The following is a 26,398-nucleotide window of genomic DNA, read 5'->3' as shown; positions in this document are numbered from 1 at the left end:
CTGATGTGAAACTTGAGCCATGGCATGACATACAATAGAGCTTTGACTGCCATGCCAAAACACGCTCACATAACATCCTGAAGTGGCATTTCAGGGATTTCTTGTGAAATGGCATTCTCTATTTAGATCAATCTGCATTCTGTAGCACACATCTAGCACTACAAGCCATTTTGATAATCACTTGAATTAGGATTTGTTTCTGTCTTTATCCACCTAAGTAATACTCAACAAAAATAGTCATACAGGAAGGAATTCAGCATTTAAAGTGATGCTTGCTGGGAAAATGCTATTAATAGGAGTTAAACCATAGCTCACCATGCAACTAGTCTGTCCTGTTACATTATGGCAAGCAAAATAAGCCATATTAATTTTAGAAAAAAAATGGAACCTGTTTCCATCACCACTTTTTTACTAACTTAAAACAGATGGCTTAACATAAAATGAGTGAGAATAAAAGAAGTGGGAATGTTTGCAGCACAGAACCAAAGCAGCATTTAAAATCAAACTCAGCTTTTGGAGGTAATCACAAACCAGGTGCTATGAGGGATTTTACTCATTCATTTACTTAAAAACATTCACAACTACTGAAAAATGAAATTACAGAGCGGTGATTATAGGGTTTGTGGTGCTGCTCTAGGAAGGTTTTATAAACCACCTGTTCCTCCTTTCAGGGAGGAATATTCATTATTTCCAAGAGGAATATTTATTATATTGTTTATGAAGAATTTCCCAGTAAGTTTTTTAGTTTCTTTAAAATTGTTTAGTGAACAAGTACTCTGTAAGGTCAAGTGATTGCTTATCTGCAACAGGCCTGACATTTATTCCAGCAGACTCCCCTTAACAGTTCTATTGAGTGAGAATATGTCACAAAACAAAAACCCCCAAAAAAGAGAAAGGAACAGCTCATCTAGGTCTTTACTTTTGTCCATGAAGCTGTGAGATGAGAAAACAGTTCAGTTTAGTTGAATTTTTGTTTTGTTAAGATTCTAAATTTCAAAACACTCCAGTGAAAGAAATTTGCCATATTTGTAGTTCCTGAACAATTACCATCTTCAAGCTGGAAAAAGCCATTACAACTCAAAAGTGACTCATTAACTTTATTAATGTTCACATGACCTTATTTGCAACAATTTTAACATCTCAAAGGGAGACACACAGGAGGAACACCTGACATCCACCTGTAGGATTTACACCCCTTTCTCCATTTTTTCCTCTTTAGCATGATAAATAGCACAGCTCCTTTTCAAAAGAAAGCCTACAGATGACCTTGCATGGAGAGCAGTAAGAGACACTGACTGCATCTGCAAACAACTCAGTTGCAAAATCTGGGAAAAGCTTCAACCTCCATAATTTATGTTTCTTTAGTCCTCACTAAACCCCAGCTCTGTTCTGTCTCAGTAATTAAATTTACCATGACACAGCAAGTTAAGTATTCTAGAGGTTGGTTTGTTTTTTGTTTGGTTTTTTTCCCCCCCCACATGTCTTGAGACAAGGACAAGAGTTATGCTTGCTTGAAAATTTTATTGACAACTGTTTGGTCCCAACACACAAAACAGCACTTGAGCCACAAAAGAAAGTGTCCAAACAAAGTAGACAGCTAAGAAAAGAAGTCTTTCTTCTCTCTCCCATTCCAAGGAAAAAATAGTGCATAAATTGAGGGCTTCAGTGACATTTTTTCTTTTAAACAAACATGAATCTGAAGTAGTACATTTATTTGCTAAATTAAAGAATTTCATGGTTGCAATGCTTTTAAATCTGTAAGTCACATCATTCATTTAACCCTTTGGATAAAAAAATATATTGCAATTCAATTAGCTATTTTGTTACACTATGAACACAACTTCTCAAAAGTATTATTCTATTACTTTCAAACAGCAATTTCAGCAGAATCACACATGAATCCAGATAAGATATGCTGACCTCCATATGTGGTATAACCACCACATTACTTGGATAAACACCATATTTTCCTCTGAAGCAAAAACCTGGTTTTCTTTAGTGCTCCAAATGACTTGTAGCTGCATCTCATGAAAATACCATTCCAGGCTGGTCTCTTCTCCAATGCATGCTCTCCTGAAACACAGATCTAGACTGACCACTGTCAACCTTATCAAAGTTAAGGTGAAAGCAGATTTTCTTGCATTTAACTCACTGAAAACACTCCAAGAAAACTTACTTCTGAATTTCTTCTTCTGTAGCAGTATGCCTGTAGAGGTTTACTGTGGACTCAAAATACTGTGCCATAATGCTCAGAAAAACTTCCCAGTGTTTCTTTGCACTTACAACGGCTATAAACTCACTACTGGTAATACTTGCCTAAATATAAAAGATTTTGTAACAAAATCTGACTAGTAAAATTCTGTCCATAGCCATTGTTCAGTGGCATTTCCTGCTGCTGGCTGAAAAATTAGAGCCTGTGTTCCATCTCTTACATATTACAATAGAATCCATCTAAAAAAAAAATACTCAGTTGGCCAGTGGAAAACTTCTAGTATAGGTTCTTTCAATACTACAAGCATTTATTTGCTGCCTGGCAAATACAACCCATTGTAAATGCCATGGTTACCCAGAAAGGGTAGAAAGTCTCACACACTGGACAGTTCTGCTAACTAGAGTTAAGGTCATCCACTGACTCAGCCTCTCTCCCAAAGCTGGCCCTTGCAAAAGCCAACACAAGATACCACGAATTCAAAAAGCTGCCAACACTAGGAGTAAGTCTTAGAATAAAAACAGACACAGCTAAAAGACAGCACATCAAAGGAGCTTCCCATTTACTGAACATGCTTAAAAAGAGAAAACAAGGTTAAGCAGAACAACCTTAGCATTTCCACATGTAGCTAGAACTTTCCTTACAGGTGGAAATAGCATCAATGCCTTCCATCACCAGCCATTTTAATAAGACCTGCTCCATTATCTGTAATTTATGCATTAGATGCATATTTCAGAATCTTCCTAACTTCATTTCTAGACACAATGAAAATGTGTGTGTCTGTATCTTACACTCATGACATCAAGACAGAATTTCTTTCCCTTAACCAAACCCATGCCAGACAAACTAAATAAGAGGGAAGGGTAAAGCATCAGTGTCCTAGAAAGCTCCTAAATGGAACTGAAAGCTACAGCAAAAACACATTTAAAACAAGTTTTACACAAGACCCACAGCCTCCTACAGACATCTTTAGCCAAGCATATCCAATGCAGCTACAAGTCATCTGAAAGGTCAGAGAACAAATTTCCCCTCTGGAGGACAATCAGCTCCCCTCACTCTTGTCATCCCAGGTCAGTGAGTTAAAATTTCTCAACAGGCTTTTGAAAGACAAATCATGCAATTCATTAATACTGTCTGAAACAATACCAGTAAGCAACAGCCTATAGAATACAATATGCTACATGTATGATTACATCACCAACAAGGCTTAAAGAAAATAAAATCTGTTCCGTGTTTATTGAATTAATATTTTGCTTTTACTGAACACATTTATGAAAAACTGTAAAATTTAAGAATAATTTAACAAATGCCAGATTTTTTTTCAAAATAATAGAAAAAAATCTGCTCTGCTAACAGCTGTGTTCAGTGTAAAAGGAACAAAATTTTCACAGAATACATTAAATACAAATTAATTCCTCTAGGTTTTCCATTAAAATACACATGGGCTAGCAAACAGCTTTACTTTGTGCACAGTCCATAAGTATTTGTCCTTCACACTAAAAAGAAAGAGTTAAAGCTTAGTTACAGGTGCAAGTGAGAAGTTTGCTGCCAATTTGACCTTGTTTTTGTGTTGCTTTTTGGCTGGGCTGTCCGTTGCTTCTTTGTTTACTTGGGTTTCAGAGGACTGGCAGGGAGGCACTGAAGCATTGTCTGTGGTGTCAGACACCACAGAACCAGAGATCAGCTTTTCTTGAGCAGTGGTAACAATTGTCTGTTTTTCTTCTTCTGTTAAAATCATTATCTCTAAAAGAAGCAAGACAAATCAATTTACTGATGCTCTGTTGTTTTTTTAAAAAAAAAAATTCTCTGCTATTAGGCAATAAAATACTCAAAGAGAATTCATCAGCCTGATTTGAAGCAACAAAGGGAAGCTTCAAATCAGCTTACCTGGGAGGGGTGCAGGGCGTTCCTCAAACTGAATGAGGTCTGCAGACTCAAGAACCACGGGGTCAGGTCTCAGCTGGGGAGATGGCAGGCAGGAAGGGACTGGCTCACACAGGAGATCAACAGGAGATGTGTTTGTGAGGCAAAGAAGTTCCTGCTCTGTTTGATTAGAAACTACAAAAATAAGGGAACATCTTTCAGAGCATCTGTAAGCTGTGAAGGTGTCACTGGTGTCACAGGTCAAGTCTCCAGATGCAAACCTGAGAATTTCAGAACTATGCTAACACCAATCTAATTTAATTAACTCTAATTAATCTCAGATTCATTTGCTGCATCAAGAGCATCTAAGTGAATTCTCATCAGAATACATCAAACACTGCTAGAGAAGCTGCTGCTGACCCCCATCCCTCATTAGCTTCATGTCCATAGACTTAAATTTCCACCAAATCCCTGGGAAGCACTACCCAGAAGCTCTCTCCCTACACACACACACATTTATGGACCAGCAGCTCAAACACAAGCCTAACCACAAACTCAGAGAATTTCAACAAGCTTTCAAGCCAAAAATGCATATTTACACAAGTTCAGATTTACTAACTCACCTTTCCACAAGCTGCTTCAATTATTCTGCTTATTTCCCCTAAAACAAGAAACTCCTTATATAAACCAACTTTGCATTACCATTGCTAGGCCCTCCTAGATTTAGTTCCATTGAGGAAGTGGATCCTTGGGTCTCCATAATATGTCCATTATTGTCAGCAAGTTGATTTCCATGATCATCTACATGATCAGCAGGGGGAAAACTAGGTGAGCTAAAACGAGCTACAAAAAGGCAAGTTCATTTGGTTAGTTAACTCAAGCTGCCTCTTAAAACACATAAAAGAAGATTAAGATACTACTCAAAATTGAAATGGCTTACTTTTCATATCATTCTTCAGGACTACAATTCTCTTATGGCCATGTCCTTTAATCCAGACCACCTATTAAGGAAGGAAGCAGAGTTGAACATCAGCCCATGCTAAGCTCAAAGCATTTGCTCTCTGCCTTTCATCCAGCTTTGCACTGACATGATTTCCAACAGTAACCTAAAGCACATTGCTGATTGGTACTACCCTACTCAAGTAAAGGCTCAAAGCAAGTGATACCAACAGCAAACTTTAGTGCCAGAAATTACAGTAAATAAACATGAATGAAACTAAATGTTTAAACATAGAACTGAAAAACTCCTTTTTATCACTTTTCAGAAAGATTGGCTTACTTAAAGGAAATACTCAAACCACAAACTGTCACAGAATTATCCCAGAGCACTCAGGATATGTGGATGATAAGAACATGGCACTTGTGACAAGGTCCCAGAATTCACTACCAAACCCAATAATGCACTCCAATCAAAATGAAGGTTCAGTACTGTACAACCATTCACTCACACAGACAGAAAATCAATTCTCTTACTCAGAGATGCCAGGGATGTTTACAGCCTTACTAGGAACAGTTCTTAAGCAAAATTTCACTAAAACATGTGTGCTGGTTGATTTTCTTTTCCTGATTTCTCAGAAGTGTATTAATAGTACAACTGGTATAAGCTTCTCTGAAGAAGGCAATTATTACTCCAACCAACAGAAACTGTGGTTGTGTAACTACTTTTAATCCATACAGAAATCTCAATGTAATTGTGCAAAACCAAGTTCTTCACACCTGTGGAATTGCTCCCAAGAGCTCTTCTAAATTATTGCATCCATATGCTTTAGGCTGCAGCACTTCTCCTGTGTATTTGCTGTATGCTACTGGGAACTCATGAAGAAAAATTTGCTGATAATGGTAGGTGTGAAGTAAGGACCTCACATTCTTTGCAAAAACATACAGGTTTGTAAGCTTGACATATTCTTCTGCTGCACCATTGGTAAAAACCTAGCAGAAAAAGAAACAAAAAAAAAAGGAGAAAGAATTAGAGCACACACTTCCAGAGCCTCTAGGCACAATGGCTTTTCAAACATAGCAGAAAGGCAAGAGCTTACACACCTCAACCAAGTAAGGCAGACTCTTCAGGAGTTCAGTTAAGGTCATAAATCCATATTCACATGGATTAAGTGAAGTATTGTGGACTGTTTCATAATGTTGCTTAAGCTGCTCAACAGAGAGCAAGGATGTTCCATCCCAGGACATCAGCAAGACCAGCAGCTGGGCAGTCAGAGTCCGCAGAGATTTTCTATTTATCAGCTGAATTTGCTTGCCAGATTCTGTGTCAACCACCTGCAAGAATTCATTGGGAAAGAAGTTAGGGACACAGAAGAGACCGAATTAAAAATGAGATGTATAGCTGGGGTTTATTTGAGCATAGCTGTATCTGATATTCCCCTAGCAAAAGACACACAAAATCAAGCACCCTATTCCATGTAAATATTTATTTTAAACACACACAACCTGTACAGCTGTGCAGCAGTTTCTGCCCACTGGCAGGTATGACTTTACTCTTTGTTACAAGCCAGCTGGTCCTGCCTGAGCTCCAGCCTAACACCAGCTGCTAAGCCAACAAAACTGGAGCAACTAAAGCAATGTGCCCACATCCATGTAACTGCAGCCTCTCTTTTCCACTGGCACAGAAGACCACCTATGTATTTATATTCAGAGTCAAAGTCTCAAAGCACAGCTAAAAAAGAAAAAAGTAAAGGAATTGAAAGCAATTAGAAGACTGAAAACTACTACAATTATCAGAAAACCTTTTCACAGGTAGAAATCAGGTGGGGGGAAAAAACAATATGTACTGTTAAAATAAGTACTAGAACAGAATCTTTCCCTTATCATTTGTTAAATAAACATGAATATTCCCAGAGAATGCTGCAAGGTTACAAAGGAGCAAAGAGAACATCATAAGAATATAGAAACTACACTTAAAACCCTCTTGTAATTTCCCCTTCCTGACTTAATGCTGTACTCCAGAAACATTTCATTACAGGTACTGAGCCACGTCCTGTGAGACAGAGAACTCCTTAACACAACTGTGGTATTTGTAGGGGTCCCCAGGATGAGGTGAGAGATGAGTGAATCTGACTCCATGTTCTTAGAAGGCTAATTTATTATTTTATGATATGTATTTAAGAATAGTATACTAAAACTATACTAGAAAATAGAGAAAGGATACAGACAGAAGGCTTAATGAGAATGATAATGAAAAACTTGTAACTGACTCCTCAGAGTCTGACACAGCTGATGGTGATTGGTCATTAAGTAAAAACAATTCACATGAAACCAATCAAACAATAACCAGTTGGTAAACAATCTCCAGACCACATTCCAAAGCAGCAAATGAGATAATATTGTTTTTTCTCTGAGGCTTCTCATCTTCCCAGGAGAAGAAATCCTGGCGAAGGGATTTCTCAGAAAATATGACAGTGACAACACAACCCCCACAGGTTCCAGAGGGACAGCAGCCAGGGCCAGGGGGTACCTTCACAACGTGGCAGAGTTTCTGCACGAGGGCTGGCACGGAGCTGACGTCGAAGTCGTGCAGGCGCAGGGCGTAGCCGAAGGTGCGGCTGTACTCGGGCAGCAGCTCTGCCAGCAGCAGGGAATTGTCCTTCTGTGCCCGCAGCAGCTTCACCAGCTGGGCAGCCACTGCCTTCACCTGCTCCACCTCTGTCAGCGCCAGGATCTTCTCCTCCCCACACTCCAGCACCTACAGAACACAAGAGACGCTTTGTTCATCCACACTGCATCAATCACCTCAGCAATGTGTAAGCTGCAGTTCAAACTCAGGGCCTGCAGGATTTGCTGTGCATCAGGACTCAGCCACCTCAAAAGCTGTTTGTACAGCAAGCAAAACTGTTTATTGTCTGAAATATAACAAAACAAGCAGCGAAATTGTTTACTTTTTAAAAGCAAATTTAACACAATTATAATAAAACTTAGCTCCAATTTTGAGACACCGAATTTTGTTTGAATTTCTTAACAGACAGCCTCCTGAATGTGCTCAAAACCACAGAGCATTTTACCAAAATAGCATTAAGATTTTCTTAAATACAGCTGTCTAAACATTACAGATGCAGAGTTTATAACTCAACTAAAGTTTATGAGAAATATAATCCCTGCTGAAACAGTTGTATGCATTCCAGAAAAATGCTTTAGTCCATGTTATGATTTGGAACTTACAAGTAAGACATCTGGTATGGCTTCAAAGAGTTCAAGTAGTTTTGTAAACCCATAGTAAGCGAGCTTGCACTGGCGCCCAAAGTGGTGGTGGTAACATGGAATAAATTTATTGAAGGGCATTCGGAAATGGGGCTGGTGCCGCAGCAGATCCACCACCTCCTTGGAAAACTGCTTGGTTCTTTCAATTTCCTCCTGAGTACGCTCTAAAATTAAAAAATAAAGCGAGAGCTACATCCCAACATGCTTATGAAATGCAGCAGAATACAATCAACAAACAGTGACTGGTTTTCAGCATGGTCATGTATTATACCAAGTCACTCCTCTTCTACCACTGAGACCTTTACTGGGCTTACATATTTAAAAGTCCAAAATAGTCAGGTTATCAGGCCTTTAGAAGGTTTTTAAATGGCCAAATATGTTGGTGCTTCTTCCTGTATGAAAACAATCCACTGTCTAATCATTCCAGAAAGCACAATTACATGCAGAAGTAGTAACATTATTTTATGTTTTCGGCCACCTGTTTTCCTGCTCTATTTTAAGTGTTCGGAGAATGACATTCTTGATTTGCTAGAACTTTGCAATTTAGTTATAAAGGTAGAAACACAATTATAAAAAAATCCAAGTCACTCCTACACGTTTGAGTTACTAAAGCTTGTATCTATTTAGAAACAGCACAGAAACTTTCATGGACATACCTCTTTTAGGAATACAAATCACCATTTCATTGTCTTGCTGTGACAAACAGATGGTTGTATCTGGAATTTCTGATATAATATCAGCTAGTTCACACACTCCATACTCAGTAACATCCCAATCCTTAGAGAAACACCTGAAAATTTCAAAAAATTGTGTGCAATATAAGTATTAATGCATACTGTGGAGGCAAAAAATAAATTTTTTGGTGAGCTGAGAAAGTAAGCCTCAAATCCTAAAAAACATAAGGACAATTTCCATATTGGCAATACCATCCTGGGAAACAAAGGGAAACTAGAAATCCACTCTAGCCTGAGAAGTAAGATTCACTGTCATGTGAACAATCAGTGGAACAAAGAGCTGTACATATCAACCAGTGGTTTTAAGTGCTTTAGGAAACATGTAATTGTGCTGTGCATACAGCTCCAGCTGGCTACACTTCAACAGAGTATTCTCAATATTTGCTTAATAGTTACAGCCATAAAACATATCTCTTTTAAACAAGAATAGGTCTCAAGAGAAGGCAGAGACCATCTCCTGGAAAACATCATATTCAGCTTCCCAGTATTGTAATTGTGTATTTAAATATGTGTTTTACTCTTCCCACTTTTCCAACTAAAACCTCTCAGGAGCCAGAACACTTCACAAACATTCTTATTCAACAAGTGGCCAGTGCTGACTCTACATGAAGTAGATTTATAATAAACCAATAATGTATTTTTGCCAAGAGTGGAAATGGCAAAATTTCCATGGTGCATGATTTACAGCACACATGTGAAGGTAGATTCACAGGTAGCTCCAGGATGCCATGGTTTGTTTAAAGCACAGAACTATTAAGTTCTATCTTCCTATTAAAGAAAACATCAATCTTGGTTGTTTAAAAAACCCAAATAAAACCCTACTTTTTAGGATGCTATCACAGAGGGCTCCAGACAGGTATCACTCCTAATTTTTGCCACTGCTAGATCCAGTTAAAGCAGTAAAAGTAACTCCAGGCAGTTAATCTATTCATTCTGTATTTCCCTCTGAAGAAAGCCTAAGCTAAGCTTTCCCTTTACTGTCCATGTTAATGTGCCATGACCTACTTGCTTAAATCCAATGGCTTCAAAGAAAACTAACGAAATACAATAACCAATTTCCAACCCCAATGAAGTTAAATGAACCTAAAGTACTAAGGGAAGGAATAAAATATGGCAGAGAGCTTTTAATTTTTGTTTTCATTGGAAGTGTGAGCTTCCATATTGCAATGAAAAGGCAATGTTATTGCCACAGTTTTGAGATTTTACATGCTGACTCCTCTTGCACTAGGTATTGAAATTACCATTAATAGACAGGCCCTGCACAGTTTCATTAGGGTAACTTACCAGTGATAAGCCTGCAAGAATTCCCTCACAATAACTTGCTTGCTGGCCTGGGACTTGAGCAGCTTCAGTAAATCTTGAGTGAAGCGCTTCACCTGAGCTCTGTGTGTCAGCGTTAGCAAGCGTTTGGAACCCATGCCCAGAATCTGAAAGAAAACCAGATTTGGTCACTCACATCCAGCACCCGCAGCATTTAAAAGCCAGAATTAGTATAGGTAGGATAGAAAAAGAATGTAATAAAGACAGCATCTGGAATAGAGCCTCATGAGGCCACTCACTTTCTGTAATAAGAACTATGCCCTTGAGAAATGCAAGACTTCATCCATGAGTGCTACTGCAACTTCTGCACATTTGTATTGGTTATTTAAAAATCCTACAACCAACTGCTGCTCAAAGTTGTAAGTGAATGTGACCACAGGAGTTTTGTAATAAGGTTACATGACTTATTTCTCACAGAAATCCCTTCAAGCCACAGGCAACACATCTCAGCCCAACTCATGAGCACTCAGCATTTGCAAGTGTTCTTATGCTGCACACAGCACAATTTTTTAATTAAAAACTTTTACCCAAGCACCAGCCATAGGCTAAAAGCAGCTTCAAACTTTATTCCGGAGGTTTCCCCAGAAGTTGTTTTGAAAGGGTGGGCACAGAAACAGCATCTCAAGAAAGAACACACCCAAAGCTGAGTCAACCAGCTCTTTCAAGGGGCACTAGGTATTGCCCAGCACCTCTTCTACAACAGCAGCCAGGAACTGAGATGGCTGCAGCCACAATTCCCCAGGCCAGAGTGGCCAGCAGCACATCACCCACCTGCAGCACATGAGGCACTGCTTCCAGCAGCTCCATTAATTTGGAATAGCCATAGTCAGACACTCTGCATTGCTTGGCAAAGTGGTGATGGTAGGTTGGGATGAATTTGCTGACAGGGATGACACAGGATGGTTGGCTTTTGAGCAGATCTATCACTTCTCGACTGAACTGAATGAGCTGGGGATTACCTACAGGGCTCTTGGAACGCAGGAGCCAAGGATCTACAAACAAAAAAAGTCATCTTATGGTACCTTCCACAAGTACTCTTCCACTAAACACTTTACTTATGGATTGAAGCTACAGCATAGGAGAAAAGTATGGACATTCAAGCTGAAAGTTTCTCCTCATAAAAAGTTTAAACAATTATACATGTTTATTTTATTAGCAGAACTTATTAGCCTAATTTTTGAGCATTAAAAAAATTAGTTAAGAGAAAGTTTTAAGCAGAAATATTTACCTGCAGTAGGAGGTGGTGGTTTGTTATGTATCCATTTGATAACTTTAATGCCATTTTGGGCAGTGGCAATGTTAACTCCAGGAACACAGGTAATGAGATGTTCTAAGGGAACACCACCTTGGCCTTCTGGCACCATTTCAAGATCATTGAACTCTGACATGTAACAATCAGGAAAACTGTGGAGGCAAAAAAAAGCTTCCATTATACACTAAAATATCACTATAATAATTGTCCTAAAACCAGTATTTTGAGACATTTCATGAGTAATATTTCAATACCTTACTGACACATTACAGAAATCTTCATAAAATATGTATTTTAAATAACTGTGCTGTTTTTGCTAAACAAGATTTTTTTAAGTGATCACTTCATAGTGTATTCATTTGCTCTAAAGGATACCATTTTATGTAAGAACTGAGTTTATATACAACAGGTAATTCCCAAAAAGTTTTAAATCTTCAACCTATCAGACCTTACTAAAAAGAGAAATTAAAATACTTTACCTTAGTAAAGGCACAGTACCCTCATGTGTCTGTAGAAGACTGTGAACTTGGGGAGCAAATGTCTTCAGAGACAAAACCACGAAAGGAATTCTATAAGAATCTGGATCAAACTCATGTTCACTGCAAAAATAAGAGGTTCAGGTTTTTATGCTTTACCATAATATCTGTGCTCACGTAGATATTAAGCATTATTCTATATGCCCATAATATACTGCTACTAGTGACAATAGCACTTGTAGTACAGTACAACTTTCATAATTTTTTCCCAAAAAGAATACAGCTACAGCAAATTCCCAGAAGTAACATTTAGAAGATCATATTTTTATTACCTAATAAACCTTTTAAATTATATTTTAGCAGCACATACCAGGCAGTTAACAATAATCACCTAATAACTGCTCTACTAGCACAACCTGGCAGCTGTTGAATTAAACAAAAAACTTAATACATGGCTTCAAGAAACCTGCAACTCCCTATGAATCACTGACTAAATATAGCTGGAGGACAAAATCAGCAACAATTACATAATGAAATTCAGGTAATAGAAGTCTCTAGTATGTATAACCTTCCTACAAAACCAGAGGAATGCAGGGAACCTTCCAGCTTCCATTAAAGAGGTGTTCAATCCTGGCAGCTGTGCTAGAACACCATCATCTTACCTGGACACACCAACCCATGAGAACTGTCTAGAAAATCCCCTGGCCCATCTCACTAATTTCTGCCTTATACTTGTAAACATTTGAGGAGTGATTAGAGCACATTATGAGAACACACACCTCGACTTTAATATACTGGCTCACTAGAAATACTGTTCAAATATTTGAAATATTTATAATATTTTATACACAGCTTACATAAAGTCTTTATTCAGGCAATGCTGCTTACAAACAGGCTCGTGATATTCCAACTCTTCAAATATTATTGGGCTACAGTTGGCTGAGGAGCCATCGTGTGACTGGGAGGATCCCAGGGGGCTCTGCCTGGCCTGGCTGCTGGGCAGGAGGCACACGAGCCGGCCACTGCCCTGGTCACGGATGGCCACGGTGTCCGTCAGTCTGTACAGGTCCGACACAATCAGCTTACGGCCAAACCTGACAGGGAGGCATTGAAATAAAGGCATTTATACAGGCAGCTAAGGCAGTGCTGTCATCTGCCTCTTAATAAACCGGAATATGCTAGAAACGATTAAATGCAGAATGTTAAGGTAACTAACCTGTTCAATCAGTGCAGAAGAATTGAGTAAAATACTGAAAGTAAACACCCCTAAAAAAAGGCCAGATTTGTAGGGGGATAGAATATAAGAAAATAGAGATAGTGTAGAAAGTAATCTCACCCCTAAGGAGTGGCAGCTGGGCCAATTATCAAAGATTAGGAACAGGCCTGGCTTTAACAGGCCACAGGCAATGAGAAGAAGATGCTATAAAAGAGTGGGGTGGGTGGGTGAGAAGGGAACTGGAGTCAGTGGCTGCTTTGTGAAGAAGAAAGAGTCAGTGCTCTGAGGAGCTGCCCACGAGAAGCACCAAGAAGGTTTGGAACTTTTGTGATAAAGAGACAACAGTATGGAACCCCTGCAATAAGATGACAATACAGTTTTGCCATAATTGCCTCTGGGTACAAAGTATGCTGCAGCAACTGAGAACAAATATCCATAATTCTCCACTCTGCTAATCTAAGTCACTGCAAACAATCATACATGATCAGATTCTTTTTTAGAAGCACTGAAGAGCAAACCACCAGGAACTTACTTTTTTTCATAGATTTCTATGAATTTGAACACAGGCAAGCAACAAGCAGGTGCATCCTGCAGAATGGACATTGCTTCTGAGCTGTAAGAGAAGTTTTGCAGCATTAGCATGAAATTAATCTGCTGTTATTAGACTTAGCTTAAATTAGCAAGATATTTACAGAAGCAGTTCATGACCTATACATATAACAGGACAAAGTGTGTTCCCTTCCATTCCAGCAGTACAAAAGTTGTCATTTTAGATCAGGGAGCACAAGTAGGAACATTTCTGCTAATTCATCAGGTCATGTCTCTGAAGGAGTTGCAGCTTTCATAGGTGGTGCCAAAATCTGAGCATCTATAGAATGCAACAAAGCTGCAGCATTAGCAGTTAACAGCCTGGTTATTACATTACAAATTTTGAACAGGCAAGAATTAAATAAAGCTGCAAATTATACAATGACAAGTACTACATAATTGTAGAATAGTTTCATTCTGTGAATAAATGATGACAACTTCTTTCCTAATGCTTTCTTTCAGTAAGAAAAAAATAAATACTTGTATTCTCACTAGCATCAGCACTTTTAAATTGTATCATGTTCCAGGTAGCAAAGGAAATGCTGTTGGTGTTTCCAACTGTGTACCCACCCTCAAAAACTAAATTCATGCACACTTTTTTGGAAGAAAGAAGAAATAAAGATGCCCAGTGTAATCTTAACTCAGCTGCACAAATTAAGTTAAAGGTATCAGTATTATGCAAGAATAGCAGCACATCTATTAAACCCTCTTAAACAGAGATCTAGAGTCTTCAGATGGAGCTTAAAATACAAACATCGTAGAAATGCTAAACTAAAAACCAGCCTAGTTGTATTTAACACATTCATCAGGTCACACAACAGATTTTGCTTTACTTTCCTATTATCCCTTTAAGCAGTATTTTAAATCCTCTCTCAGCTAGTAATACATGCTAGGACAATTAAGAAGATGCCAAAGTGCTTATTACCTAAGCAGAGAGAGTGATTTACTAGCAGCTCCCGTTGCTAATGAGACCTGGATCCTCTTACTGCCAATTTTGTATCTGTGCAGACTGTTGACAGCACTGATGGCTTCTTGCAGATTCTCCATCTGAACCATAGCCTTCAGCTGGTAGTCTGTGTGGGGACTGAGCTCCACACTTTTTACCTGAGAGGAAGAAAACACCTCATACATTTACAGCAAAACATCAACCCAAGGCAAGTCACCACCAGAGCAGAGTCTTGCTATGGCCAAGAACCAACAAGAAAATGGAAGGGAGTGTGATGAACCACAGCCATCAGGGCAATGCAAACAAGAGCCAGGCACAGTGATCCTGGACTAAGGCAAGCCCATGGTATTTCATTAACACGAGAATCATCTTTCAATGTAAGGATTATGCCAGAAAAATGTCATCCACAGATCAGACAGAAATAGGACCACTGACCTCACCTTCCGTAATTGCTTTTTACCAATTCACATTTCCCCTGCTTTTGATCGTTTCTGACTCAAAACAGTTTTTACTATGATTTTTAAGCTGACATTAGGAATTCAGCTCTACAACTTAAAAAGGTTATCCTGTTAAAACTTAAGTCTCATCCCTACATACTAATGAGCCACTTAGTAAGACTTTTATATAACAAACTTCAGAATACCAGATCTATGAAGACCACACACAAATTAAAATCCTAGTACAAGTGGTTATCTAGTCTTATTAATGAAAAAACCCCCACAATCCATCCATTTAACAAGGTTTAAAAGTCCTCCTCCAAAACCTTTCTTTCTGCTCACCTGAACCTAAAACCACACCCCTAAATACATATACAGGAACTATATAAAAACAGACTTAATAAAAGAATTTGAGCCTTTACCTTTCCATGTCTTGAGAAGATTTCTTGTAAATTTTGCTGCAACTCTTTTCTGGACAATCTGTAATCTATGTTGCTGATCTGAATGTCTGCACCATTTGCAAAGGGATCAGGGCAGTCTGTACCACTGGTATGATTCACTACATTGAATGTGAGTGGAGATGATCTATTTGAAAGGTTGGGAGACATACTCCTGGGTAAAATAAAAATATTTATGAGCTGAAGGAACTGCACACTTCCAATATATACATCTCAAAATCAGGTAATAGGCACAAGTGCTGTATTTATGCACTTGACCTAAGAGGGATTTTCCCAGTACACATGTGCAGGAAAAACAAATTCCAGCACAAGCAAATGAGCTGTAAATAATCAATGTATATACTGATGACATCTCATTCCCCTCCCAAGACAGACAGACACTTACCGAGATGACCAGCAACTCTGAGACATGAGTAAAGGACTGAGCTGTCTTGAAGCCGTCAACTTACTGAAAGCAGAGGGATAGCTGACCTGAAATACAGTTTCATCTTTATCTTTTTTATCTACAGGGGAATTGGTAATGCTCCTGGAAGCAGAGGTCTCTTTTCTATTTACAAATATAAGAAAAAGAAGAAAACATCAAGTTGCAGAATTTACATTAAAAAAATACGTTACTAACGTCTACATCTTTTTTATTCTTAAACATACTTCTGACTATTTTTGGAGGATGATTCTCCTGCTCCCATTTTTTTGGTTGCCAGAGACACGGAAACTGCTGGATTGGAGTTACTCTGAGGAGAAGGAATTTGTTCTCTTAAACGTTCTTGCTGGTTTTCAGTATTTCTACTGACGTTCTTTGATTCGAGGCGGCACAGCTCCTATGTGAAACACATAAAAAAGGTCAGCATCAAAGCACCACTCATCCCTTGCCAGAGGCCTTCGTTCTGATGGAAGGCTAGATAGCTGACCATTTTTTCTTTCTTTTCATTGGTATTTCATAACAAGGAATTTTTGATTTTCTGTGGCAGAAGACAGTAAAGTGCTAATTAGTTGAAATGTTTTGCTACACTGTAGGTCTAACCCTACCTCTCCTTAAAATAAGCAAAATGGATCACTCTAGATGTTACCCATCACTAGTGCAAATGTCAAAAGTGGCTAGAATTTGAGAGGAAGTACCAGCAGTATTTCCAAACTGACAAAAACGTGGCAGGGAGGGGGGACAACAACCACCTTCACATTAACTGCCTGTTTCCCAAGCAGATGAACACAGCTCTCATTCAGGAATGTCACCACACATTACAGTTGTTCATTTATTAGGACTGACAACTTCAAGCAGTAACAGAAGCAATCCTCAGAACGCAAGGAAAAGCAAGAATAGGGAACAAGGCAGAACAACAATACCTGTAAACTTTTGACATTTGTGGGTTTGATGACAGATCCATGAACCTGGAATCCCCTCCCAGCAGAGCCTTTGGTACCAGCAGACTGATCATTTGAATCTTTGTTGAGGAGGCACAACTTCGTGCTCTTGTTAACTTTTTTGGGAGACTTGACCTTGTCAGTTCCCACAAAGCTGGAGCTTTTTGTTTCATTGAGTTCTTTGTTTTTGGGAGTGAAAGACACTACAATCCTGTTTCCAAAAACATCCTCATTTTCCATTCGCTTCCGCGCCCGTTCCGCACTCTCCTGGTTCAGGAAGCGGAGAATTGCGCTGCTCCCAGAGATGCTCAGCACCTTCCCCCCGCAGTTGTCTGACAGACGCCGCAGGCGATTGCTGACACTTTTGCTGTCTCTGTTTGTTGGCAGATTATAGACATATAACAGTGTATGACAGGCCTGTCAAAAGGGAGGAAGGTTGAAATTCCATGATGCCAGAACACCCTCTGGTTCAAAAGCAATAGTTCTAACACCGGTTCTGGTGACTGTGCTCTCCTCCCACCACCCCCATCCCATCACCAAGTCATTCCTTTTGCAGCACTCAATTTGTTTGAAAAACTCTCATACCAAAATAGATCCTCAAACTTCCATCTCCAATATAATTTAAAGTCAGAATAGACTACAGAGTCCCTGATCAACTCTCCAGATGAGAAAGTACCATTGTTAACTATCCAATAACCTATATATTCTGTACATGCATGTGAAAGCATAGGTCAGGAAGTTATTTCAAGAAAAAAAAAGTCATGAGTGCTGTACAAAGACACCACAACATATCCAGAGGGAATCACCAAGGAAGGCAAAAATCCAAGAACAGGCACAATCACTCAAAACTTAAGAATGCATCACTAAGATGTCTTAATGCACAACTAAGTTCTTACCCAAACTTTCTGCAAGGTAAAGAAAAGCAAGTAAGATACATTATCTGATAAAACAGTTATTAGTAAGAATGTGCCTTTACTATTTCACTTTATGGTTAGCTACTTTAACATTTAGTATTTCACTCTTCCTGCCTGAAAGCAGAAAGCAAACATTCACATGGTAGCAACTGACATACAGACAGTGGCCAAATCCACAGGAGACATTCCCCATCATAATTAACACACACGTAATTTCAGCCTGCTCTCCTCCTAAATTACAACAAAAACTGCAATTTGACACTTGAAAACGTCTGCTGCATCAAGAATTAAAATCTTTACCGGCATTTTCAGTGGTAACCTTGGTGGCAAGTCTGAAATAAATTCTTCAAAACAAATAAGTTCATGGGCATGATGTAAGAGTGCTTCTGAAGCTTGGTTTTTATGTACCAAAATGATTCGGAAACCATGGCGATGTCTCAGGTCACTCAGCTCCAAAGCAAAGTTCACATCCGCTGGAGGGGGGAAAATTAAACAGGCAAGGAAACACTTGAAAAATCTAAAACATATGATTGAAGGAAAAACCCATAAATCTCACTCAACAGGTTCTATTTCTCATTGGAAATTTCCAATGAAAAAGCACCAACAGCTACAAGGCTTCTCAGCCATTATTTAAATCAGCAGTTCACATTCAGTCTCAAGACAAGGGCTTCCCTTGAACAGCAGCTTGTAGCAATTCATCAGCAGGGCACTGGACTGGTACTGGGTATTTCTATAGCAAACATTTGTTTAGCTTCAACAGCTGAACAGATTGCAGATTTAACTGATATATAATATAGAATATGCTTCTATGAGAATTAAAAACATACATTTTGCTCAGACCATATATACAACTCCATGAGTTTTAATTTATGAGCTTCCTGCTGAAGCTAACTTTAGACAGTAGTCACACACATACCTACTGACACTCAAAAAGGCAGCAAATCATAGCAGTGACTGAACTGAGCCAAGTTCTCATCTTACTGTCCCTGCTTTTCTTTTGCTGCCACTGACATTAGGAATTCTTCAATAGTTCAGTTAAAGCTGAAACACCACCCTTGGAAAGCAAAATAGTGCCATATGTAAAAATACTATGGAAGAGAGGACCTGAAGCCAGCACTGTAGCTGAGTACCACAAACACTTACTTGACACAAGAACCACAGTGGCAGGTGCAGTGTGTGTATCAGCAAATCTCCTCAGACTCTGTCTGAGTTTGTCATCAGCAGCATTCTTGGCCGTAGCATTGATGTGTGCAACAGTCACCTGTGGAAATACATAAATACACTCTGAAGAAAAGCTTCAATGTGAATTGTGCTTAACTTCAATGGAATTTAAAAAAATTAAAATACAAGCTCTTGCATGCACTGTTAATTTAGGTAAATTAATGCACACATGCACAGAATAGAATACATAGGGATGTGAGCACTAAACTTCAACCCTTGTTCAGCAATGTCTTTGGGGTGACTTCTGCTGTTCTGCATTAAGGACTCATACACCTCAAAAACATTCCAAAAAACTGTCAACCTGTTAACATATCTGTAATTTAGAGGGTGGAAATTTCTGACATAGAAATCAGCACAAAAAGTTATTAAAAATACCAAGAAACAGAAGGTATCAATGGAAAATATATGTAGTGTTAAAGGTACTCCAAACAATAGCACTGATCTACAGGTACCCTTACCAATCAGCACAGTATTCACCAACAAAGTAAAAAAAGTTAATTTCAAAGAATCATAGTTCTTTTAGGTTAATCATTTGATCACAGATTTGAAGGATAAGAAAAACTCCACCACCACATTTTACTGGATAAGATAAACACACTCTAGTGAAAACTAAAACTAAAGCTAAACCAGTTACCCACAGATAACAGACTGCAGATTCACTTTTAAAAACTATCACAGCAGCAAAAATAAAAGAAATGAGTATTAGAGACCCCACCCATAAACTGAAGATACACTAAACCCACAGGAGCAAATAAAGCTTTAATGAATGTGAATCAATCTTGGCACATTCAAAGTACACAAACTCTCAAGCAAGAACACCAAACTGGTGCTGGTTGGATACCTGGCAGTTGTTTAGTTCCTCAATAACTTCTTTATTTTCTTTACTGATGTCACACACACAGATGAATTCTGCCTCTCTGTGACCTTTAAAAAACTTCTCCCGAATCCTCTGCACAACTGCCACAGCTGAACGGCCACTGGGAACTGAGCAGTTCTCAATATCCCAGAAGACTCCAATGGGGGGCAAATTTTCCAGAACTTGGCCTGTTACTGCAACTTCTGGGGACCCTGTGTAGGTATAAGAACACAGCTCATTTTTATCTCCAAATACTGAAAACATTAAACTTATGATCTTTGCACATGGGAAGTTTTATGAACAACATTCCCAGGAATGCAAGTTCAGTTTAACTTTCTTAAGGAATCCAACAAACAATCAGTCTTAAACAAAAATTTAGTCACTGTCAGATTAGGATAAAGATGCAAGACAACTCTGACTTTACTTTTAAGCTCTAAAACAATCAAGTAAGGTATTTAAAAAAAATACCAAATGCCACAAAAAAAGTCTGAAGTTGTTTTACACTTGGTGCTGTATCAGTAATAGAAGCAAAACATGGAAGCTGTTCAAATTTACATTGTGGATTAGATAAGAAATCTAAACAAAACTGGATGAGATGACCAGTACCATGATGGTGATTAGAGAAAATCAAGGCAACATTGAAATAATGAAGTATCCTACAGCTCAGGAGAGTGAGCTATAGAATTTTTGGTACTGCAGGCTAAGCTGGTGTTTCAGCACTCTGAAAATATATTTAAATTTGAGCTAACATTATATAACCATTCCATCCCCACAAAACAACTTGATAAGAAACATGAGAAACAACACAGAATCCTCATAGTTCAAAAACAAGCTACAAATTAATGTTAGCTGAGAATTTAAAACAAGGCACACCTGACAATCATATTTGTTTGTGAGTATGTTAGTTGGTTACCCAAAAGATTCACTGCAATGGCATTTGGTAAAAGACACTTGATTGATGTATCTCACCTTAAAATGGATGCAGTTTTAAAGTAACAGTACAACTCTCAATTTCTTAATATTCTGTGACTTTAAAGTTTATAACTCTTATACTAGATACGATTTTGTAGTTGAAGCAGTACTAACATTGCAGAAAGACCAAGCAATTATTTCATACAGTATTTTTCTCTTAAGAACACTTGAGAATTATAAATGTTACAACTTTACTGCATATGGAGTGACAACAGACACTAGAGTATGAAAATGCTTTACAAATATGGCTAAAGATCATTTCTTTACACATCACCAGAACAAAATAGCTTCCAAGTTAGCAGAATTTCTTTTTCTAGTTCTTAAAACAGTAAAAACAATAATAGTAAAATTAAAACTCTATATAAACAATACAGTAAATTGGCTAAATAGTCAAAACATGTAAAACCAAGTAATGAATTTTCAAAACAGAGACAAGGTATTTTTTTACTGTTTAGTCTTCTATGACTTTATAGATAATAGTGCACTTTAAGAGCACTCTTGCTGTGTAACAGCATCTAAAAGGAGAACATCCACTAAATGGAAGTTTCAAACAAATGTGGTTTACCATATTTCTGTGGTGATTTGCCAAGGCTGCTTGCCAGTATCAAACTCTTCTCATTTCCTGCTCCTTTGGTTCCACAGCCATTACAGATTGGGATAGGAACAGGTGCAGTCTGTGCACTTGGAGGAGGAATATTTGGCCAGATTTTAGCAGCATCAGCTAGGCTGTTCCTGGTTGGCTGTTGGGACAATTTTTCAGAATACATGTTTATTTAGTATACAATGTTTACACATGCTATTCCACGCTACAAACACTTGGTTTCCTTTCTGCAACAAATGCCAGTTCAGATTTCCTTTGCAATGCTAATTAACAACAGTATGATGGCATGAAGGAAGCTTCTATCCCAGCATATTCATCTTTAGATTTCCAAATGCAAGGAAAGATTTTACTAAACTCAACATATCAAGACATGTCACCTTTAAGTACTACTAATATGTATCCTTAAAAAAAAAAAAACCAAAACAAAAATCAAAGACCTAGTATACAAAACCTGCACATGGAGAGTAGAAAGTGTGATAATCCCATGTGATAATGCTGAATTGACCATTTAGTTCATTAAAATGAACTAAACATAACTCACTTTTATATTGGAAACTTAAACTTAGAAGTTTAATTAACAGATATTGCAAAGTTGAGTATATGATTTCACTAGAAATGCCTAGTAATATTCAAGCACACTTCTAACAAGGTCTGAATTTTATTAAATTGGTACTGAAGTATAAATTACAAATTTGGGAAGACTGAACTAAGATCTATCACACCAAACCAAGACTAGAATATCCTTGAGGCATAAGATGTATTGCCTGACTTACAAATGGCTCTTTATTGATCAGCTGCCCAAGGGTACATCTTAACTGCTGTTAGCCTTTTCCCAGAGTCCCTACCATGGAACAGTTTAATTGGAGCTGTAAAGAAGAGATGACTGGATTTGAAAGAAGTTAAAACTCCACTCAAGTACATTACAAGAACATTGTCATAGCTCTTTTGTCTTCCCATTGCACTGAATGTTACCTCAGGAAAGAGCTCAGCTCCAAAAAGGCTGTCTGCACATTTGGACCGTGCATCACCAACCAGGGGGATGCAAGCTGCACCCACAGCAGTTGGTGTTTTGCTCAAGCTACAATTTGGACACGAACCACGCAGCAGAGTAAGGAAGGAGAAAGGTGTGGTGTACAAACCTTGCTCAAGCAGTCAGTGCAGTAGTGAGAGCCCTTCAGACACACGGGGGGCACCACGTTTAGGTGCAGAGGGTTGGCGCACACGCGTGGCGGCAGCTCCGGCTGTGACCCGTGCTCGTCCAAGTGCCCCGCAGCCCCCGCGGTGAACTCGGGACAGGGGAAATAGCCAGAGGAGGATGGGCAGCTCGGCAGGGCTGGGAACTGATGCAGCTTGTGCACGTTACCGTGACACGGCTGGAAATGGAGTTTTCCACAACAGGCCAGATGCTGACAGGAAGATACACTGTTTTCTACACACATACCAGAGAACTCACTGGAAATTCCTGCCAAATTGCTTCTAGCTGGAGGGTTCTTCAGTGAAGATGCAGACTGATAAGCAAATCCCGACCCTACTTGACAAGTTATCGTCCCAGTGCTTTTTGAGTCTAATATTGTGCCAGGGTGAATCAGGTTCCCACCTCCACCACCACCACAATGCATTTGTGGAGTGCAAGAAGAGTCAGAGCCATGAGCACAGCAGCTTACTTTGGGGCCAGGAGAAAGCTGTAGTTGCTGTTGCTGAAGAGGATGAACATCGGGAAGCGGCACTGCTGGAAACAATTTAGAGCCGGCATGAGGAGATGGAGCATCCTTCAATTCCACAGCAGCTTTCTTGTTCTCCATGTAATCTTTCTGGAAAATGAAAGCTCAATTACATTCAGGTACATTAATAAAACAATTTTATAGGGTAAGAAGCAGGTATTTTTAGACTATTATGATTTTAAAGTGCTATCTTTATGACTACTATTACCTTACTGACTGAACATGTAAAATATTAAAGAGAACCATGCCAGTTACATGTGCCAGCCCTAGGTATACTGGTATCAGCGGACTTTGGAAGCAACAAACCTAGAGAGCTACAAACCAAACAGCAAGGAGTCCACAAAACAGAATCAGAAAAGCAGAAAACTGTTAGGTTAAAGCTGAGAGAACAGCTTCACAACTTGCAGATCCATAAGTCATTGTATTTTAGCTTGAACAAAGATGTAAAAATTTTATTAAAATTGTGAAAGTAATGTATTAAAAGAATACAACTTAAAAAAAATAGAAATTACATCAAGAAGGTAATAGAGCAGAGGAAGGCTAAAGTTTCACAATAACTAAGTGGTTTTTGTCTACTCTGATTTAAGACATCAAGATGCACAGACAAAAAGAGAGTTTTTTAAAATGCCAGCAGTGAAAACCAAGCAAGGTTAAAAGAAGCACAGAATAGTCAAGGTCAGCAGAGGTAACCTGGACAGAACATTGCTACAAAACTTCTGAACGACTTTTATTTTTCAAATTGAATTTAATGCATTTCCTTCTATACAGAATGAACAATTAATTACTCATTCCTCTCTACTTGATGCTACATCTCATGAAGATAAACTCTGCCAAAAATCTGTCTGGAACTGATTTATATCCTAAATTCCAGATTTTATGGCAGCTTCCTTCTAACCCTCAACACATGAAAACAGCAACATGCCCATCCATTTCTCTTATGTCTTTACTTCAATTAAATTTATGTGAAGAGTGTTCCTTAACAGTTGGAGCTCACTTGCTCAAGTACCTAATTGTGTTGTACTACTCCTTCTAATCCACAGCCCTTTGCATCTTAAATGCATAGAATTATGTACATTAAAGGAACACTTAAAGAAATGGAAACAAGAGAAAAGTAAGACCTTGTAAAGAACAGTATCCACAATTGCTGTAGCTACTACATAATAATAACTCAGAGAGCTTAATTTGCTTCCAAACTAAACAGATGATTTGGAAGCATGACCTCCACACTCCACTTCAGCAACAACTTGGCAGAGCTCCCCAGAAGATCCTCACACACCTTCTGGGCAGCGAGCTGCATGATCCCCAACAGCTGTGGAGAGGAAAGCCTGACAAGCAAAGCAGCTTGCTCCTTCTCACCACCACTGCTGTGAGAGCTGTGAACACAACCCAAGGCCCCAAACCCCCGGGCAGGTTTTGTACTCACCTTGGCAGCTGCTGCCTCCTCCTCCTCCTCCCCTCCCCACCCCCTCAGTCAGTAACACCCCTGGAGTCAGCCCCCAGCCCCTCTGCACTGGCAGTCCCAGCACCCCCTCAGGGCAGGCAGAAATTACCGTTTTTGCACTACAAGGCAAAGCCTTCTCAGCAGCAGAAAAGCAATCAGAAAGCTTCCAGAGCCATGGCTTAGCATCATTCTCTTGTCTCTGAAGCCATCCCAAGGATCTATTGCAGAGGTTCTCCGTCCTGTTTCCTTCCATCATACAGCCAAACAAAAAGGTTCAACATCCTTTCATCCCCCCTTCCTTTCATTCTTCCCACCTGCTAAGAGGAAAAAAACAAAAAGCATGCTTTAAATAACCTTTAAAGCAAGATAGAGAAAAATCAGGGTGGTCTTGAGAATTCCACTACTGCTCTGTCAGTGAAATTGCATTAATTGTGTTAAACTTAATTATGCCTATGGCCATGGCCTTAACTCCTTTTTAATACAGGAATGCTCCTCGTGACCCACAGCACAGAAGAACCAGTCTGAGAAACACCTTGAAGTCTATGGCATTAGCAGGAGTCACACATGTGCTGACATAAAACAGTACCCCCAAACTTTCAGTGCACTCTCCTAGAAAGCAGATCCAGGGGGCAAGAACAGCTCAACTGTAAATACACAACAGGTGCAACTGAACTTGGCTACGACGAGTGAGCTGTATATTCACTGATTTTCCACTGGTTAACAAAACCTATACACAACTGCCCGGTATTAAGCACACGGTATTTAGCATTTAAACAGAACTTCAAATTATAAAAATAACGTACAAGCACTTCTGCTAATCCTCAAGCTGCCCTACTGCACATCAATTTAGCTTTACAGAACCAGAAAGCAATCTAAAGCTGAGTACCAGAAAAACAATGGTTAGCAATGAAGATTTTACCCTCCAACTCCGTCCTGCATTCATTAGAGTACACTCCAGGTTCTTTTGTATTTAATGTTAAACACAATAACCACAGAACACATTACATGGCACTACATTTACCTCTGCATTGTTATCAACCTCGAAAGAAGTTTTACTTTTTCCTTTAAGCAGAAATATTTATTCACGCGAATTCTAGCTATCCAAAATTTATGCTGCCCACAATACCAAGTTCATCAAGTTTTACAACTCCAAACTACGTTACTTTCGCATGTGTTTGATAGCAGCGGTTTATTCGGAACTGAAACGATAACTGTAAACAGTAAGGGTGACATTATCTACACATGCCCGCACTTTACCCTCCCTGTCCCGAGGCTCCCGGGGCGCTTCCAGCCCGACCCTTCCCTCCCCAGGCCGCCCCCCGGCCCCAGAACGGTGCGGGGCTCCGGCCGTCCCGGGCCGAGACGGCCGCAGCTCCGGCCGCGGGACGGGCCGTGCCGCGCGGGGCCGGCCCTTGGCTGCCGCAGCAGCCCCGCGCTGCCGGGGGCCCGGCCGTGCCCCCCAGGCCGCCTCACCTGCGCCGGCCACGCCGCCCCGCGCCCGCCGCCACCGCGGCCCCTCCGGCCCTTTGTTGTCCTCCCTCCTCCCGCTCCGCTCCTTCTGCCGTCAGGCACCGCCGCGCGCCGCAAAGCAGCGCGCTGCCGCAAAGC

The 26,398-nt window shown here is 39.5% G+C and overlaps 1 protein-coding gene across 2 annotated transcripts; it reads right to left on the bottom strand.

The window, feature by feature from the left end:
* Nucleotides 1-1,501: 1,501 nt before the first annotated feature.
* On the bottom strand, nt 1,502-26,371 carry MARF1 (meiosis regulator and mRNA stability factor 1). 2 transcript variants are annotated; one of them, XM_071444174.1, is made up of 27 exons: nt 26,264-26,371; nt 24,900-25,104; nt 22,768-23,439; nt 21,593-21,767; nt 20,041-20,267; nt 19,122-19,239; nt 18,279-18,451; nt 17,047-17,481; nt 16,354-16,523; nt 16,091-16,252; nt 15,670-15,859; nt 14,790-14,968; nt 13,809-13,889; nt 12,918-13,154; nt 12,064-12,183; nt 11,561-11,736; nt 11,104-11,324; nt 10,297-10,439; nt 8,935-9,068; nt 8,240-8,442; nt 7,539-7,766; nt 6,113-6,343; nt 5,789-6,001; nt 5,013-5,073; nt 4,775-4,915; nt 4,097-4,267; nt 1,502-3,952 (listed from the first exon to the last, which is right to left on the bottom strand). In XM_071444174.1, exons 2-27 carry the CDS (start codon nt 25,044-25,046, stop codon nt 3,720-3,722), a joined length of 5,241 nt encoding a protein of 1,746 aa, XP_071300275.1. In that variant the 5' UTR covers nt 25,047-25,104; nt 26,264-26,371; the 3' UTR covers nt 1,502-3,719. The 2 variants fall into 2 exon arrangements, with proteins under 2 accessions (XP_071300275.1, XP_071300274.1); XM_071444173.1 differs by having other exon boundaries at nt 24,900-25,107; nt 26,264-26,370.
* Between the last annotated feature and the right edge of the window lie 27 nt (nt 26,372-26,398).

The sequence above is a fragment of the Agelaius tricolor genome, unplaced genomic scaffold, assembly GCF_023055355.1.
Source record: "Agelaius tricolor isolate 1412-34295 unplaced genomic scaffold, bAgeTri1.0.p SCAF_19, whole genome shotgun sequence".
NCBI lineage: Eukaryota > Metazoa > Chordata > Aves > Passeriformes > Icteridae > Agelaius > Agelaius tricolor.
This window is presented reverse-complemented; position numbering and strand designations above follow the sequence as displayed.

Excerpts from the sequence above, each read along its gene's own strand:
- MARF1 (XM_071444174.1), bottom strand. The coding sequence starts at position 25,046 with ATGATGGAAGGAAACAGGACGGAGAACCTCTGCAATAGATCCTTGGGA. Across the intron at positions 11,737-12,063 it reads GGTACTGTGCCTTTACTAAG|TTTTCCTGATTGTTACATGT; the intron begins GTAAAGTATTTT and ends TTGCCTCCACAG. Across the intron at positions 9,069-10,296 it reads TTCTTGCAGGCTTATCACTG|GTGTTTCTCTAAGGATTGGG; the intron begins GTAAGTTACCCT and ends TGAAATTTTCAG.